Below are 19,663 nucleotides of genomic sequence, written 5' to 3'. Positions count from 1 at the left end.
TTAATTCTCCAGTCAAGACACTCCTTGACCAAGGCACTGGCTGAGATCTGGAGTTGGCCCCCAGGCGTGAATGTTACCCACTGCTCCCTCGGTATGGGTTAAAGGCAGACTACAGTTTCACTATGTTGTACATTGTCACAACATGTAAATAAAGATTCTTCTTAAGGTAAACACAGGTGGTACAGTGGTAACGTTCTCTCCGGGGTTTGTTACCTGGCAGTGATGCCTCCTGACAGCTTCCAATGAGCACAATTGGCGATGTACGCCAGTGGGAAGCCACATCTTGTCCTTGTCACTTCAGAAGCAGCTTCTTTTCCTTAGTCATGGCTCCTGCACAATGGTGTGTGTGTGTGCATACCCACCACGTGCTACGCCTCCTGGTGAAGCTTATCGCTTGCAGTGGCTGATGACACCGTGTGTCACAGAGGTAGCATGCATCTTTCTGCAGCCCTGCACAGACAGTGACAAGGACTGCAGCATGTAGGGGTTTGGACATTCAAAACTGGGAGTAAACAACTCAGAAAATCCACAGAAATAAAATAAAATACAGAATGTGTGTCTGTACGCTACTTTGATGCCTGTGTGTGTTCTCGCATTCCATCGGGTTACAGTCAACCTGGGCTGCCGATGATCAAAGAGAGAACAAAGCAGCTGCATGCTATTAAAAATAAATGGTGGTGAGATTAAATGCGATCCCTCCCCTCTTCCTCCGATCCCTCTTTATCTTTGTCTTCTCGCTGGCATTCTGTGCCTCTGCCAGCTGCTGACACTCAAAAGCATCCCGTAGCTGCAGCAACAGAGCAGAGGAGCCGCTGAAGAATATCCTGGGGCCGACTCCACACTCCTCCGGTCCTCAATGCACTCCCACTCACCCCCATCCCCGTATTCGCTCTTTTATAGACAGGAAACTGCTCTTGTGGGTTTGTATGTGTGGCCCCAACACATGCAAGGAGGTCTGTAAAGGGGGACGCAGCTCAGAGTAACATCTGGTCCAGCATTTGTCACTCGTACACACACACAATCCAACTGTACATGTCTCCAGACTACACCAGCTCTGTTCTGTGCAGCATGGACGTGAGTGATTAATACTTGTTTTGGGAATGCGTGGCACGAAGCACAGGTCTATCAGAATCTCATGTGCCCCTGGGATTCACTCTATAACATTATCCACACAATCCAGAGTACACCTCAGCTTAGTTTGTCAAACCCTGTCTGTGCTATGAAAGCGACAGCACTAGCTATTAACAGTGATGCTGGCGCAGGTGGATGCACACACATGCAAACACTGGGTAACAAATGAGACAAATAATAGGAAGAGGTCGGGGAAATGCATGCTGAAGGTGCCAGCTATTTAGCACCGAAGCTGGCGCTTGTTCGCACAGACACACATGAGCACGCCACACACACACGGACACAAACATTGGGTAACACACAAGACAATTAATTGACAGAGTCTCGGGAAATGCGTGCTGACATCTGCAATTTTCTTGGACTAAAATAATTTATTAGACAATGTTGTGTGGGCTTTGTGAGAGTTGAGTTAATCTATGTTTACTATGTAATGACCCTCTTTGACTCTGCTTTGGCAGCTTTTGATAAATGAGGCAGATTGTAAATGTCAGTGTTATCAAGTGTTTTTTTTTTTCTTCCTCAGCCGAGTCACTTGCTTCATAGGCTGTAATTAAACATGTTCCCCAGCCACAGAATTTAAATGTGTGTGTGTGTGTGCGTGTGTGGATATATGCCACGTTTCTTGTACACACGTGTGTTCGTTCTGATGCTCGCTCTGTCCTTGCTTTGGTGCCAAAAAGTGATACCGATGCAAATGCTTTGCTTTCCAGCTGATGTGGCGGCATGTGTACATAAACTTCAATCACTGTAGGATTACCATACAGATGAAGACGTATTGCGAATGATGAAAAATTAGAAATGCCATGAGAAGAAGGAACAACTGCAAGTGATAATGGAAGACGTGGTGTACGATGTACAAAAAATAAGTGACGAGGCAAAGAATGTCACAACACACAGTGGCTTCTCTGCCTGCTAATAAATTCTATATCAAGACAGGCTGATATGAAATCGTATTATGCCCACACATAGTCACATATTATTCTCTATGCAAATCTTAAGGGAAGTGTCAAAAGGTTTTTCTTCCTGTTAGCAGCAGGTTGCATCGTCAAAGGAATTTTAATGATCTCGAAAATATCTCGTCTGGCCTTAATGATACACTGTTTGTCCACGGTGAAACCGAGGTTTAAACTTAACATTTCCACAGACTGGCTTCACTTTGCTCTTCTCCTTCTTCTTCTAGCTATGATGGCCGACACAGTCTGTGGAAGTGTTAGATATAAACCGTGGTTTCACCTCAGAACAATTTACCGTTCTGTCGATTTGGGCAGACAGTAGACATCAGATATTAGGATGCTATATCAGGGTGGGCTGCTAGAGTAGCGGTTAGAGAAGCTCACCAGAGTCCCAAAGGATGCTGGTTGTGTTTTTTGTATGGGGTGTTCGGTTGGGTTAAATGCAGATGATTAATTTCCTCACAGGGATTAATAGAGTAGTATTCTAGTCTAATTTAGAAAAAAAACAAAAACAATTTGCAGCAGAACAATCAGAGGTAGTGAAGCAGCCTTTCTATTATTTCTATCATTTATTTAATCTAAAATAAAAAAATAAAAATAAAAAACCTTCATCCAGATTTAACATAATAACCTCGGTCACATATCTTTTAATTGGACAAGTCTGTCAAATAATGGCCATGATTCACAAAAATAGAAGGTAGTCTTATTAAAAGTCGAAATAAAAAGTGGCAAAGTAAGCGGATTGGCTCACCCTCAAATTAAAAAAACACCCTAATATATATATATATATATATATATATATGTACATATATATTTAGAAGGTTGTCTTTGGGTAAACCTTCAAGAAAGGTCTGGTGGGGGTGGGGCTCTGGGATCTGTCGGACATAGATCGCTCTGTTCAGTCTGTCTGTCTGTCGGTCGCGTAAACTGGAGTTAGCAAATGAACTGCTGATGGGAATAGGTAGGTAGGTAGGTAGGTATTTCAGTGTCCCACGGTCAGATCCACGTGTCGGAAGGGTGTAGTATTGTGCTTTGCTGTCTGTCACATTGTCTTTTTGATACAACCACCAACCGCTAGTGCTCCCAAAAGTCAGAAATTCCCCTCCAAAAGTAGCCTTTTAATGAGTTAGAAAACAAAAAGAAAGATATGCGCCTATACAATCCTAACATCATAAAATCTTATAACCCCTACGTACTTTGTGAATCCCACAAGAAACCTTATATCACATTAGTATTAAAGAATTAAAAAATATATTATTCAGAATTTTCAATGTCAACAGATTAGTTACCAAAAACACATTCATATTCATATATGTAACATTTATTAGTATTCCTAAATGTATACTGCAAAAGATCCATAGCTGAGCAGTGCAGTCTCTCCTATTGATCTGACCTATTTATTCATAAGTGGGGTCCCCTCCTCTCAGCATTAATTCATGTCCCAGCTCCCTGTCCAAATCCCCAGACTCATTACAAATATTTAAAAAATATTTACTAGCAGTATATGCCACATTAAGTTTTCAGCATTCTTGAAAAGCCTTTAATTTTTAAAGTAGTTTCTGAGAAGATGTAGGTGGAGTACGAAGTGCTGTGAGCAACCGTGAGCAATGTGTCTCCATCTAGTCAACTTTGGCCTCCTATTCACGGATGAGAGGTGTTTCACTGCTTCGCGCTACACCTCTCAGTGACAAGACCTCCTCGAGAGTGCATGGTGTTGTGTCATGTCCTGTCATGTCCTGTCCAACCCAGACTCTTGTCCTGTGGGCAGGAGTAGAACTAGCCCAGGGTTGGATGACATTTGTCACACCTATTTTTGTCTCCTCATTAGGAGACGGCTCAGGCGGGAGCCAAAAGAACGGATGTCATCTAGGAGGTGTGGGAAGTGTTTGACCATGACACTCCTATTTGGGCATAGCTGTTAGTTTGTTACCACGCCACTAATGGTGCAGTTAATGACATGCCAAATGCTAAGGGACATGTATGTGTGGATGCATGTGTGTGTGTGAGAGAGAGTGTGTGAATTGGATTTTTGATAATCAACACCAAACCCTATGAGGTTGACTGTCAGTGTGTCCCATCAACCTGTCATAACATGTCAGTCACACAGGGAAGGTAATGTTGTAACATATCCCTGCTACTGCCACTCACGCAACGACAGAAGCTGAAAAGACATATAGAGACAGCAGATAGAGCCATTAAATGAAACAATCATTACATTTGCATTCATATTCAGATGTTTTTTTCCATTTAAACAAACCTTACCTACATCCCTGACATGCTCATTAAGATAATTTAATGTGCCAGTGTTTGAAGTTAAGAGTGTGCTAACGCTTTGTTTACTTATTAGAGCAAAATCCACATGTTTAGTTTCCAGATGTCAAGATAAAGCATTTTAATCCTGACAGTATCATCTGCTACAAACCACTTTATTTTTAAATCCCAGCAAATAAAAGTCAAAGAATAATCTTCTTTTTGAGGGATGAGGCATTTTATCTGATGGTCATGAGAGTGATGACTGAGATAAGATATTTTCAGCTAAAGAGGAAAAGAAAGACTTCCGCACTAATACCCTAAAACCCTGTAATGCGGCAAAAAGGGGGTTGACTAGAGAGCCAGAAAAACAGAAGAAAACAAATTCTTTATATGATTATGATTGTTTTCGTCGTTGTTTTTTCCAGTACAATAACTTTACATTAACAAGGACAGTTATATTGAGAATTCTACAAATCCTCCAAGAACGTTCCATGAAAACCTTTAAAGTTGTTGAAATACCTTTTTTTTATAATGGCACATTTATTGTTGTTAAGGTTAGGAAAATATTGTCTTTATAGCTAAATCTAAATACCATATGGCTAAAGGATGAATTAACCCAATGATAATTCAGTTATTATCTTCTCAGACTCGTGCTGATGGAAAGCTAGCTTCACAGCAATACAGCATTGCACCATTCTCCAACTGAAGTAGATGGGGACTTGTTTTAAAATATAAGAAAACAACTGAAAGAAAACATAAAATGGCTCCATACAGCTTGTCCACAGAGATCTAAGTTTAAGGAAGACTCAAAATTCCGAAATTAATTTGAAAAGACGTTATTTACACCCATGAAGCACAGTCGAGCTTGTGCAACCAATTCAGAAATTGGTGCGCGCTAACTCTTTTAGCTTAGCGAGCAAAGTTTTTGGTCATCTACCTAAGTTGTTTAGGTAATTGCTGCAAGACTATTTTGAAGTGAAGCTCCAAAAATGTTTTGTAGGCTACAGAACTTCATCCGACTGTCCACTCTTCATTTTTGGATGAACTTAACCTTTAAGGTCTGGGAACTACGTAAAACACAAACTTAAGGTTGCAATTTTTTATTTTTCCCTTTTTATATGTTTTTATTTAGTAGGTAGCAGGGCAACCTCTTTAGAAAAGGTTCACGTATCACACCTATTTAGGTTCTTGTGATGAGCAAACAGACACAGAGTAACTTTAGCATTCATTCTGAGTCACCCTCTGCTCTTTTATGGCCTTCAGCAACTCCTCTGGGAACTATCTGGATTTTTTAGCCGCTTAACACTCCACTATGTTCACCATCTAGACGCTAACTTAATCTGTTTGTTGTTTGGTGCTGTGCAAGTAATGTACATGTTTATCAGCAGCCTGCTGCGTCCAGAAATGAGGTTCATGAGAGCATTGAAAGCTAACCAAGACAGTGAAGTTGCAGCCGTGCAACCAAAACAACGAGCTGAAAGACATCAAAACGCTCCATTGAGCCGAGGGGAACTGCATAGTCGGATGATAAGAAAAGAGGAAAAAAAGTCAAGTTGAACTGCAGTCCTGAGAGATGATGCAAACTCCAATCTCCCACTTGAAATATGCTACATGCATATCCATCATCTCCACACCCTTCTTTTCTGTCTCACTATGAAGGGAAACTGCATTAAAAATTGGAATTGGACATGCATTGGGTCAGGTCATCCAACATAAACATATATATAATTAGTGTGTAATTAGAAGAGTTTTATTTAAAGCGCAGTAAAGATGATTTTGTGTGTAGAAAACACTTTTAAACCAAAGATTGTAATCACTTCATTAACACTTGTAGAGGTTTTGTTCATTAGCATCCTCACCTTTGATGCGTGCGCGTATGGGCCCATGCAGCATTCACTTTTATACACGACTTCACCTCATCACCATGGCAACCCTGATTTGTGAAGATGTTTATTAGTATTCCCCACCGCTGCACGCTCTGTGTGTTTGTGTGCGTGTGACCGAGATTAATAATAGTCTGTGCTGTAGTTATAGGTGCACAGCAGTACCACAAACTCCAGGCCCACTCACACAGACATGAGTGACCTTGAACCTGGACTTTTTGTATATGTAAGTCAAAGCCAATCTGGTGTATGGGCTCATTGCTCAGGTATACACAGTACTCCTGTGTCTCTCTGCGCTCCGTCTCCGTCTGTCTCTCTCCCTGCAGAAACTGTTTACCATGACCGAGGGTTTCATCATCCTTCACCACCTCATCTTCTGATCCCCTTTTTCGTCATCGGCTCGCCTCACCCTCTATTCTGCTCCCTATCCCCCCCCATCAACTTAAGAGAAGTGCATTTTTCTCCTCTTCACAGAGTGTAGCTCAGCGGCAGCAGAAGCCTGCGTGAGCTAAAGTGCGGGTCATTTTTCATTGCTTTGACACAGAATGAATTCAATGACCGCGTCTTTCAAAATTCATGAATTCATGAATTTTCTCACTCAGGCTCCGGCATTTGTTTCCGGACTGTATCCACGGCACCATTTTGCATACGTGTACACGTTAAGTTTCTTTTTCTAATTTCATTTCTATCCGTACACTCTGGAGGGGGTGATTTACATGAACACGTGCAGAGATGGAGGAGAGTGAGAGGAGTACGTGTGTGGTACGACAGAGAGGACGACCATCTGTACTGTAGTCTCTCGTGAGCTTAGAGCCTTCTATTATTCCTCCATATCTGCAACGTCAATAGATGTCCTCTACATGAAGTGTGCCATTTTCTTAGACTTTTTGTACTCAAGAGTTCCAGAGAAGACAAGATAAGATTTTATTGATCACAAGTGGTAAACTCACATGTTACAGCAGCAAATAAACAGGCAAAAAGGCCAGAAAAGAATGGACAAGAATTACATAATCAAAATAAAGAATTTAGAGAGTTGGCAGCATGTGAATTACTACAGTTACATTTTTCTGTTGTGGAAAGATTGCAAAGTAAGAACAAACACAAAAACTCTGTATTTTCTTTTATGCTTGCTGTCACAAAAAGGACTATTCTGTTTTTTCTCAGTGTAGCAGGACAAAACTTGAGTTTATTCATACATTTAGTCTAAAATGGAAACAACTAAGTAGAAGGAAATGGTGCCAGACTGCCAGTCTTACTGGATCGCCGCTCTGTGTCTATGTTTCCATTCTCCCAGGAGATTTCGTGCCCAGTGGCAGACAACATTGCATCATGAAAGTGAGGCTTATAGGGAACGAACGTAAACACGGATCATGCCATTCTTCTATAGCAATTATAAAGTACAATCAACATTTACTTTAGAATGATAAGTTCAAGCAAAACACTTCTCTACTGACGTTTTAAGTGTTTTGCCAGATTTGTAGCCTTTGGATATGAGCTGCTGTTGCATAATATTTTGCATGTGTGTGAAAAATGTGAAATAGTAAAGATGACACTGAGAACTGTGTGTTACTAATTTAGAAAAAAAACTGTAATATTCCCTATCTTGTCTTCAGTTGTTACAATCCCACTCCCCTCTGCTCTCCTTTATTTTTTATAGCGCACAGAGCAGCAATATTTTTTTTTTACAGTAAGTGCATTTTGTCTTGTGCCGGGCGACAAGGAGGAGAGAGAGTGACAGATTATGGGAGACACCAGAGAGCAACCTCAGCTGGGATTCGATCCCAGAAGAGTAGGACTTCAGGACCCCCAAAAGTTGGGTCCTTAACTATTTTATTATTTCCACTGTTGCGCTGACTCTCCTGTCTCTTCCATTCTCCTGCATCTGTTGAAACATGTCATCACTTAAGCTCTCCATCATAAGGAGGGAATATACATATATGTGTATATAAAATAATAATATACATGTGTGTGTGTGTAAATATATATATATATATATATATATACAGTACAGACCAAAAGTTTGGACACACCTTCTCATTCAAAGAGTTTTCTTTATTTTCATGACTATGAAAATTGTAGATTCACACTGAAGGAATCAAAACTATGAATTAACACATGTGGAATTATATACTTAACAAAAAAGTGTGAAACAACTGAAAATATGTCTTATATTCTAGGTTCTTCAAAGTAGCCACCTTTTGCTTTGATTACTGCTTCGCACACTCTTGGCATTCTCTTGATGAGCTTCAAGAGGTAGTCACCTGAAATGGTCTTCCAACAGTCTTGAAGGAGTTCCCAGAGATGCTTAGCACTTGTTGGCCCTTTTGCCTTCACTCTGCGGTCCAGCTCACCCCAAACCATCTCGATTGGGTTCAGGTCCGGTGACTGTGGAGGCCAGGTCATCTGGCGCAGCACCCCATCACTCTCCTTCTTGGTCAAATAGCCCTTACACAGCCTGGAGGTGTGTTTGGGGTCATTGTCCTGTTGAAAAATAAATGATGGTCCAACTAAACGCAAACCGGATGGAATAGCATGCCGCTGCAACATGCTGTGGTAGCCATGCTGGTTCAGTATGCCTTCAATTTTGAATAAATCCCCAACAGTGTCACCAGCAAAGCACCCCCACACCATCACACCTCCTCCTCCATGCTTCACGGTGGGAACCAGGCATGTAGAGTCCATCCGTTCACCTTTTCTGCGTCGCACAAAGACACGGTGGTTGGAACCAAAGATCTCAAATTTGGACTCATCAGACCAAAGCACAGATTTCCACTGGTCTAATGTCCATTCCTTGTGTTCTTTAGCCCAAACAAGTCTCTTCTGCTTGTTGCCTGTCCTTAGCAGTGGTTTCCTAGCAGCTATTCTACCATGAAGGCCTGATTCACACAGTCTCCTCTTAACAGTTGTTCTAGAGATGTGTCTGCTGCTAGAACTCTGTGTGGCATTGACCTGGTCTCTAATCTGAGCTGCTGTTAACCTGCGATTTCTGAGGCTGGTGACTCGGATGAACTTATCCTCCGCAGCAGAGGTGACTCTTGGTCTTCCTTTCCTGGGGCGGTCCTCATGTGAGCCAGTTTCTTTGTAGCGCTTGATGGTTTTTGCGACTGCACTTGGGGACACTTTCAAAGTTTTCCCAATTTTTCGGACTGATTGACCTTCATTTCTTAAAGTAATGATGGCCACTCGTTTTTCTTTACTTAGCTGCTTTTTTCTTGCCATAATACAAATTCTAACAGTCTATTCAGTAGGACTATCAGCTGTGTATCCACCTGACTTCTGCACAACACAACTGATGGTCCCAACCCCATTTATAAGGCAAGAAATCCCACTTATTAAACCTGACAGGGCACACCTGTGAAGTGAAAACCATTTCAGGTGACTACCTCTTGAAGCTCATCAAGAGAATGCAGAGTGTGTGCAAAGCAGTAATCAGAGCAAAAGGTGGCTACTTTGAAGAAACTAGAATATAAGGCGTATTTTCAGTTGTTTTACACTTTTTTGTTAAGTACATATTTCCACATGTGTTAATTCATAGTTTTGATGCCTTCAGTGTGAATCTACAATGTCAATAGTCATGAAAAGAAAGGAAACTCATTGAATGAGAAGGTGTGTCCAAACTTTTGGTCTGTACTGTACCTCTTCCTCACACAAAGAATATACAATATATATATATATACACATGTATATGTATATATATATATTTTATAGCTTCATAACACCAAGAAAAGAAAACACAAAAGGAAATTCATTTTTTCAGGGATACTAAAGTGCAGTGCAGATGAATTTTGAATTGGATGCAAATGAAAATGGAACGTATTAAGAAATGACACATTCTAGCTCCTATTAGCCGCAACTTCTAGCATTTTCCTAGCAGTGACAAAGAAAATAAGGCTTTTACAGTTATTAACAGTAATTTCAGCTATTTCAGGGGATTGCTGGGGAGCCTACCGAGCACAGTTGCATTTGCTTCCTGATTTTGATGCATCCTCCACCCAGGAGCAAATCAGTTCACTAGTTCAACACTTCAGGACATATCAGAACATGTTCTGAATTGGCGCTCCCTCGAAGGCTCAAAATGGCATGTCCGAGGGTGGCCTGCAGCGTAAACTACTGGATCTGGAAAAAGCAACATAATTGCAGGCACTGAAGCCCACATGTTCTGCCTGTTTTACATCCTTTACAGAATTACACGGTGGGGTGAGGGAAAGTCAACCAGCATAATGCTGAGTCCTGCTGCCTATACTTTGCCTGTCAAACTGCTAACAAGCACAAATGATTTTTTAATGATAGGCCCCTCTATCCCACAAAGCTGTCTACTCACAAACACTCGCACACACAAACGCAGCGCACATTGCACGCATTCGCTCCCACACACAACCATAATGAGTTTTATCAAGGGAAGTACATGTGGTTTAATGGATCACTGCAAATGCCATTCCCACTCACACTATTGTATTTGAGTTCCAACAAGATGCTTCTTTTCCCCCGGTGTCACTTATTTTTCTGAGAAACAACGTGCTGTGCATGAATACTCCAAATGATGATGTATCTTAGGTGCGGGAAACTAAAGTCCCTGCTGAGCAAAGACACGAGTGAAGCTGCAGCTTCAACCATCCGATGTTTCAAACAAACAATGAGCATTTGTGAATCAGTGCAAATATATTCAGTGCGTGACCGGTGATGTTGCTCCAGTTGCCGGTGTGACAAGGAAATATGTTGAAATAATAGCAACAGAAGTTTGGAGTTTCATGCTTATCAGGAAGGAGAAGGATCTTACTGCTCTGGGAAGTTTAAGTGGTGGCATTATTTACCTTTTCCGTGTGGTGATGAGGAGATACAGCAGAATGTAGACCTTATAAAACTCAGAGCTCACAGGTGTCCTTAACTACTCTGTAAGGACACTCCCAGACAGGTTAAAAGCCTGCATACTCCCCCCCGGTTAGTTAGAACTGAAGAAGCCTCTTGGGTGAGAGGGGAAACGTCTTAAAGAAACTGAAACAAGTCCAGTTACCTACGATACAGCAATTACCATGACCTGGAAGACTGAGAACCTTCATCAATACACTTTATAAAAGCAATCTCATATAAAGGAATGTGCACTTACTTGTGTTTGACTGGCCAAAGCAGCACCGAACTTTGCTGCAAGTGCAGCCTGGTTCAGTTATTTTATCAGACATTCAAATGCATGAGACAGCTGTCATTCCACTCAGGGACAAAGCAGGTCTGAACAAATATCTAAACAGTGTTGTTATTTCTATTTCAGTTAAAGGTGCACTTTGTAGTTCTGTGGAAGAAATTTTGATCAGGAGAGAAAGATCTTCATTGATTTTACACCTAAACAGACCTCGGTATTCCGGAACCCTGGAGTTCCAGAACCTCGGAATGCTGGAATTCTGGAATTCTGGAACCCCGGAATTTACAATGTTAAAATCCTGAGTTTGAATTTTTTGTCCAAAACTACATAGTGCCCCTTTAATACAGGCCTATTGTCATCTGAATTTGCTTCAGCATACCAAAAAGAAATGAAAAATAGGCAATCATTTTATCATGTAGGCCATAACTACTCAAACTCCAATGTGGCCCTTTAACAACCTCAAACTGGCCCTTTGATTATTTCATTCAAAGTCGAAAGACCCCATTCAGTCTGTTGTTAACTGCAATGTAAAATCTGACAGTGACTTTACCGAAAAAGAAAATTGAGGAAATCGATCAACTCAAAATTAACAAGTAAAGGAGATTAACCATTTTAAGTTGTTTAAACGTTTTCACTCGTACAACTTAAATTTAATAGTCTACTTTACTTGGTAATTGTGAGGTAATTGGTTTCGCGACTTTTTCAAAATTTAAGGTGCACAGAAATACTCTTATTTCATTCAAAACCCAGGCTGCTTAAAGGGGAACTGAGTACTTCTTGAAAAAGAAATTCATTACTCATTAATATTGTAAATATTAATGAGTTTGAATTTCTTTTTGAGTTTGTAATAATTCAAACTCAGAAATATTTATTTTTTCCATAACTGAATAAACAAGCTGTTCTCAGAGGAAAATAAGGTCCCCAGAACACTGTTGAAGCTAGAAAGGTCAGTTAGTTTATTCAGTCATGAAAAAGAAGATAGTTTATTCATTTAGTTTGTTTAGGTATGAAAAAAAAATCAGTCAATGAAGATCTTTCTCTTCTGATTAAAATTTCTTCCCCAAAACTACATAGTGCACCTTTCAACAAATGGAATTTAGGGACGTGTTCTCTCCCTTCCCTCCCTTTCCACTCTGCCCTTCGCTTTATTAGTAAAAAGTATTCCAGGAAGCGTCATGCTGCTTTCATCCTATAGCACGTCTACACACACACACACACACACACACAAACCCATTGTTAACCCATTTTTCAGTCATGCTCCGTCATGTTGTGCATGTCTTTTTTCTCTCTTGTTATTGCTATTCCACTCAATTTTCATTTGAGTTTGACTCAGCATGATTTAAGCACTCCTTGTACATCTCGTGTTCTATAATCCTGTGTTCTCTTATTCTCCTTCGCTCTCTCGCATACACACACACCATCGGATGTTTTTCTTTTCTGAACTGTTTTTGTTTCTCCACTTTCCTTCCTTCCTTCCGCTCTGTTCGTTGCTCTCTTCCCCCTCTATTAGTGACAAGCATTCAGCATTCTAAATCCTGCTGCTTTCACCTTATAGCACAAACTGATTCAGATACACAACAAATTCATATTGAACGCACAGATCGACTGGCAGCCGAATGTGCCGACCATGAACAGACACAGATGTGAGCAGCCAAAGGCAGCTGCCTGGGTTCAAAAACACACATTAACGTGCGTTATAAGCTCAACAATGACAGCGTGGTACCAAGAGAAAGGCATCGATCTGATCAGAATGCAGCGCCGCATTTGTCCCTACATCTGTCATAATATCATGTAACAAACATGCGATTGGTTTTTCTATTTATGGAATAACTGAGATGGATTTTCATGTCTGCTTCAAGCCGTCGCACCAATCCATCTTTCTCTGAGCACATGTAGATTGCCACAGCATCGGGCTCTGTCTACGGCTGATGGTGATAAGGAGTGATTGGATTTTGCATGTGTAATCACTGGTTATGGGATGTTAATTGTACAGAGCAGTGGCCTGTGGGATGTAACATTAGATCTGCACATACAAACACATACACACATGCACGCACTCACACTTTGATGTTGTGTAAGTGCTTCCACGTAGCGTTTGTTTAGACTAGAAGATGTGTTTGTGGCCCAATTATTGTCATTGTGGTTGGATGGGATGATTTGCATAAAGACTAATCCTGACTGTGATTGTGAAGTAGACGCTTTGCTAGTGAGCAGTTCAGTTTGGGATGATTTGCTGACTGATGTTAAAGAACCCATGTGCTCTACTCTCTCAGGGCTCCTGGAGTTCTCTCCCGTCCTCCTACGATACTTCATCTCAGGTATGGGTTCAATGACTAGACGTAGATCCTGTAGCATCGTAGTGTAACTAACCATGAGATTAAAAAGATCCCTAGTGTTATGTATAGTAAAGAAAGTTCCTTTTGTCATCCCTTATGTCAAGTGGGAGGAAAAGACAAGGAAGCAAAGAAGACGAGGATTGGTAATACTCCCTGATGTCTTTTTTGGGTGCCTCTTTAGTTGGTTGGATGCTTGGCAAGCTGTAGCCTAGAAGCTGAAACCACCTGTGGAGTTATTCACTCGCCTCTGCTGTCTGGTCCAATCCATCTGTTTGCCTGAGTAGAAGTATAGAGCCTTTCACCACTTCCCCGGCTAAGTTTCCTTTCAGGGCCCTCCCCCTCCTCATTACTTTCAGCGCAACTCTCGAGTTCTCGGCGAGGCTGTGAAGAGGAGCCGTGAAGATCCAGCAGACGATTTTCATCTGTTTAATTCCTCTCTCTCTGATTGCGTCCGTACGCCTGATGAGTCACAGTTAACCCAGTCACACAGCTGCGCGATTCCCAGCGCATTGATTCATGCGGCTCGCCGCCACAATGCCAACCTCTCTTCACTCGCCTCTTCCTTTCCCCTCCCTCACAAACTGCTAATGAAGTGAATCACAACTGTTTTTCCCCCGATCCCTTTACCCCAACAGCTGATGGTGAGCGATTGCATCCACAATACTCTTTTAATTAGTATAGAGAATAAATTGGTTGAGCATGCCTTTTTCCTTAATTGCTTTTTCCTCAGCTTGGATTTAATTGGGCTGCAGCACTGTTTATTGATCTCCTTTGATGTGCTTTAATTTGGATAATTTTATATATTTATTTTGGACGTGACGAGATGGTTTGTCTTGAGGGGGAGAGTGTTAGGCAATGGGGCCGGTACTGCAGCAGACTGCAGTACACTCAGTGAGCCCGGGGTCCAGTGTGTGATGGCAACTAGGTGGGGAGATGATCAAACCCAGAAGGCAGAAAAGCAGCTCCACTACAGTCTGAGAGGTCTCAAGTGAACAGCTCTTTGATCTCACATCAACATCTCATGAATGCCAATGCGGAGCAGTAAAGTGAGGGAGGCAAGCCTTCTGAGCCAGCCTTAACAGGCCTGCAGGCCAGTACATATTCCTTCCAGCAGCTAGTTTGTAGTTGGTGCCTGATTCACGCTGCGTCATCTCTCCCCCTCCTGCCTGCCACAACAAAGACCAATTTTCAGCCTCCGCCTCCATAGTTTCATAATTAGTGTGCTTCTCTGCGTGTGATTGTGGGTTTGTTTGCTAGATATGTGTGTGCGTTTGCTTTTGCAAGCATTTGTTTGTGTGTCTCCATTTACTCCGTGCACTTATATCGCTCTCTACCTGTGTAACTCCACTTTCTCCGTCGCAGGGGGGAACTTCACCCTGGCCGAGCTTGGAGTGTGCGAGCCAACTCCCCCTCCGCACCCCGCCGCCGTTCCCTACTGTCCTGACCTGGGCCTCCTCCAGAGAGGATACTCCCTCAGCGCAGGCTCTGACGCCGACTCGGACCCCGAGGGGCCGCTGTCTCCCGAAAGAGCCATCCAGCTGTGGGCCGGACGAGGAAGGGTAAAGTCCCGCCGCAGCTCGGGAGTGTCCAGTCACGAGAACTCGGCCCTCACCCTAACCGACTCAGAGAATGACAACAAATCTGACGACGAGTCAGGTAGGACTCTTGAAAACGGGGTCAAGAGGTTATGTGTATATCACAACAGAGGCCCATTGATTTGACAGGAAGAGTAATGCTTTGTGAAGGAGTGAGAACAAATTGGGGAGGATGCGTTGGACTGGTACAGTCTGATAGTCAATGTTTAAAGAGATCGCGATCGAGAATGTAAAGTATATCTTACACACGTTTGTCGATATTGTTAAAATCATTAGACCACCTCTCAAACAGACAGCCATTATATGAATTGCGAGTGAGTTGGATTTATGGATTGAGTCCGTTTCTGATCTGAAGAACAGTGGTTGGACCCCCCAAGAGAGCCATCCTTATTTTCATCAATAGCACTTAGCCAAAGCCTTCTAACTCTACCCTCTTACACCACTTATCTGCTGAGATCTCACCACTGGTCTGTCAGTCTTCAAAAAAATCTTTTTGGGAGACAACAACACTGTAGTATTATAACTATAGTGATCCAACACGGAGATGCAGTCAGAGAGAATCTGTTCTCGACTTTTCAAGTACATCCTTTCTTTAAGTCTCCACGCAGAGTGCGAGAGTGTGATGTTCCCAGAGGGAAATCTCTATCCTCTGGCAACTTTGTTTATTGCCAACTTCCTTGTTAATCCTGACGCAGTCGTAAACCTGCGTGCGAGCTTCGCCGAGGTGTCAATGGAGGTTAATGAAAAGTGGATGGAAGGAAAAGCAACAGTCTAATTAATTGAAATCTCGGCAGCCGCACATATCAGCTGTGGATCAACCTCCGTTGGACTGCGGGCCTCCGAATCACAGACAACTTCTGTCGACTGATCAAACTACTCAACACCTATTAAACACGTCAAGAAACACCTTCCCTGAGATGCGCCTCTCATCCCATCACCCGATAATTGCTTTGTGGTTAATTACCAAGCTAATCTTGCAGCCGCAGATATCAGCCGCAGACACCGCTCTCACTCTCTCTGTCTCAGGGCCAGGAGAACGCCATTGAGCGCTCTGCCGCCCGCATTTCCAGACCTTGTAAAATTAGCTTCTTAATCCAGCACTATATTGTGATAATCATTTGCCTGCAGTATGATGTCACTGAGTGTTGATTGTTGCGAAGATCAAAAGTTGTTTTTTATTTCGTCTCCAAAAAGAAACTTTGTGAAAAAGTGTTGTTCCTGGATATTTTTGTGCTCCTAGAGGGTCTTGTCTGTTTGAAAAATGTATATTGATGATTCTATCAAATCAAAGTCAATTAAATTCAAAGCCAGACATCAAAACGTTGCCTTCTATAGAAGCGTTTCAGGGTTAGGAACCATTGGCTCGCACCTTTAGGCTCATCTTATAGTCTCACAGACCAGAGATTTAGATCAGGCTTCTGCTTCGCCGTCTCCGCCAGCATGAAGAGATCAGAGGCAGCGCGGCAGCCTGATAAAAGGACCAGGTGTGTGCGTGTGTCTGATCAAGTCAATTCGTTAGTTACTTAGTCGCTCTGAATGAGGAAATCTCACCGTTCCTTCCTGCATCTCCCTCCAAACAGAACATCTGATACTGGAGGCACGTCACACCTCAAAGCACCCTGAGGAAAGATTTCACTCCCACTAGACTTAACCAGCGTGTGCGCCCCGAGCAGTGTGGGTTCCGAATTTGCAAGTGTGTGCATGTGTATGTTACCGAGTCTGTCATTGTCTTTCTATATGCTATTTTGTCTGTCTGCGGGTGTGAGAGTGTGTATGAGCCTAAGCCCTGTGTGTGTGTGTGTGTGTGTCGAAGTGTGAAACAGGAGCAACGGGAGTGTCAAAACAACAGGAGGAGGATCTGAGGGTCTAATAATAGAGATTGACAGAGGCAGACAGAGAAACAACATCATAAACACATGCTAACAAATCAAAGAGACGGTGACGTGCTAAAACACCAAACAGCAAGCTGCACCACTCTCATCTCGCAGCGTCTCTAACAAGCTTCAGAAGTCTCACCTCCACTTGCTTCTCCTCCTCCTCTTCATCTCCCCTCCTCTCCCACCTTTCGTCTTCATCTTTCAAGCCTCTTCTTCTGTCTTCTCCTCGCTCAAGCTGCGCCTCTCACCATCCCTCGTTATGCTCCTGTCAGTGCAGCTTGCCAGCGTGACTGACAGGTGTCAGTTTAAGGGTCTAGGGTTCCCCTTCAGGGCAGGAGCGTGCGCGTGTGGATGAATGTGCGCGTGTGCCCTACTGCAGATTTCACTACCAAAATAGAAAGCCCAGGGAAATTATGACAGATATCACAAATCTCAGGGAAAGTACTATTTGTGTTTGTGTGAGTGTGTGTGTGTGTGTGTGTGTGTGTGTGTGTGTGTGTGTGTGTGTGTGTGTGTAGAAGCTAGTTTTTGTGTCAGCAAGGCAACTGACTGTTGATGGATGATTTCGCGGATTTCTTTTTCCTCCTATCTTTTATCTTTATTACTCAATTTTTTGGTTTAATAATAATAATTAATGAGCTACAAATGAACTCCAAACTAAGTTAAAACATTTGGACTTTCTTCCCGCTTTTCAGGGTGCCTGACAACATGTACTATTTTTAAATGTTTGATTATTGAGGGGTTAAAATATCTGAAAAAAACAAACAAAACACAACCCGAGTCGATAACAAATTAAAGAGTGTGATCCTTTGGATAGATAGCAGTCTTTCAGTCACAGTGCCTGGTGCCTTTTCTAGTCTCAACACAATTAGCACCATACACACACCTAATGTAAACAACTAGACAGAACTTTGGGGCCATTCATGTGTATCTGTACATGCACTGGACAGAGGGGGACATGATATCAATATAAAGAGTGAAGATCTGAAATATTAACTGGCATCAGAACAACCATAGTGGTAAACATGTCTGCCATTGTATATTTTTCTGCTCAATTAGGCCTTTTTTTCTATGATACTTACACATGTATACACGCACAGTTTTAACATTTGAATTCAAACACAAGCGGCTGGGCAGCACAGCTGGAATGAATGCTATGACGCCAATGAGTATCTTTGTTCTGATATGAGTATTTCAATGAATCAAATGTATGCAAGACTGCGTGAAAAGCAAGATAATAAAACGGGCCATTTGTTTTTGTTGAATTTGGAATTAGAATATTTTAATATTTTATAATTGATTCATGGAGTTTGCACAGTTGTCATTGAGGGCGATAAAAAATGTGTTTGGGACTAACAGAGATCACCCCGGGACGTCTCCCCAATGAAAATGATTTTTATATGTATGCACAAAATGTTTAATTATCATTTAGTAATGACAAACTGAACGGAGCGCGGAGGACTTCCTCTCATGCTGTTACCATAGTCGCTGTCACTGGCTGGCTCGCATACTCAGCGCGACACCTAAGACAAATACGACACATTCAGGACACATGCAAAGATCAATATCAATACTAGCTGTGTGCAGTTTGGACGTTAACATTTTTTGAAAATTCAGCCTTTTGGGACCGTTTACATTCACTTCAGAATAGTTTAAAATTGTTATAGGACTTCTGGAGCCGTGTTCAGTTATCAGAACGGTATAATATGAGAGCTTTGTTCACGTTATATCTTTTATTTATTTAATTTATGTTATCTTAATCCTCTGAGAACACACTGAGGGAGAACCCTGATTTACAAAGGTGCCGCACAGACAAACAATAAAGCAGCTGCAGCTAGAATCCTTAAAGAAGCTATGAGGTGACAATAAAGGAAGATGGTTTTGATGGTTTTAATAAGCTGCTTTGAATCATTCATTTGGACGGTTGAGCTTTGTAAAATAATGATAATGCCATATGATAACTCTCAGTATAAAAGTTGATTAATAGTATTACTGAATTATTGTCCAACTAATACCAATATAGACTCGCAGGCAAATACACTGATTGGCTTTTAAATCCCATAAAAACTTTGAGACTTTCCAGAATAACAAGAGAACAGCAGATATCCAGTGACTATAGTGTGCATGTGTACAAGTCACTCTTCAGTAATGTGGTTCACCTGTGTAGACATTTCCTCTGCAGACCTCTGGCCCCTGTCAGTTTCTAAACTAAGACTCTGTGAAATTATTTTTTCATTTGTTTTTTTTTTCATTTACTGCTAAATTCCAATTACCGACAAGAATGTAAAGCCTTTTAAATTAGTTTCCTAAATGCAACTCAGGGATTTCAAAGTTTTCTACATTCAGCTTTATTGTCGAATATTGAATAAAGACACTTCGCTTTTATTGCCCCTTCCAGACACTATTAAAATAAAGAGACTAGAACGTTGACTTGGCAGAGCCAATACGAGTTTCATTTGCACAAGCAACACAGTGAGACAAACAAATATGGGCATAGAGAG

The 19,663-nt window shown here is 41.8% G+C and overlaps 1 protein-coding gene across 3 annotated transcripts in view; it reads left to right on the top strand.

Moving 5' to 3' along the window:
* The window catches only part of tenm2a (teneurin transmembrane protein 2a), a 233,315-nt gene that overhangs the window by 75,353 nt on the left and 138,299 nt on the right, over window positions 1–19,663 (top strand). For all 3 annotated transcript variants that reach the window (XM_084352211.1, XM_084352212.1, XM_084352210.1), the window contains exon 3: window positions 15,053–15,346. In XM_084352211.1, the coding sequence (XP_084208337.1) occupies window positions 15,053–15,346 (294 nt within the window). The remainder of the gene's footprint in view (window positions 1–15,052; window positions 15,347–19,663) is intronic.

This window comes from Pagrus pagrus, assembly GCF_965226575.1.
Source record: "Pagrus pagrus genome assembly, chromosome: 5".
NCBI classification, from domain to species: Eukaryota; Metazoa; Chordata; class Actinopteri; order Spariformes; family Sparidae; genus Pagrus; species Pagrus pagrus.
The sequence above is the reverse complement of the archived record's forward strand: the minus strand, read 5'-3'. Positions and strand labels throughout refer to the sequence as shown.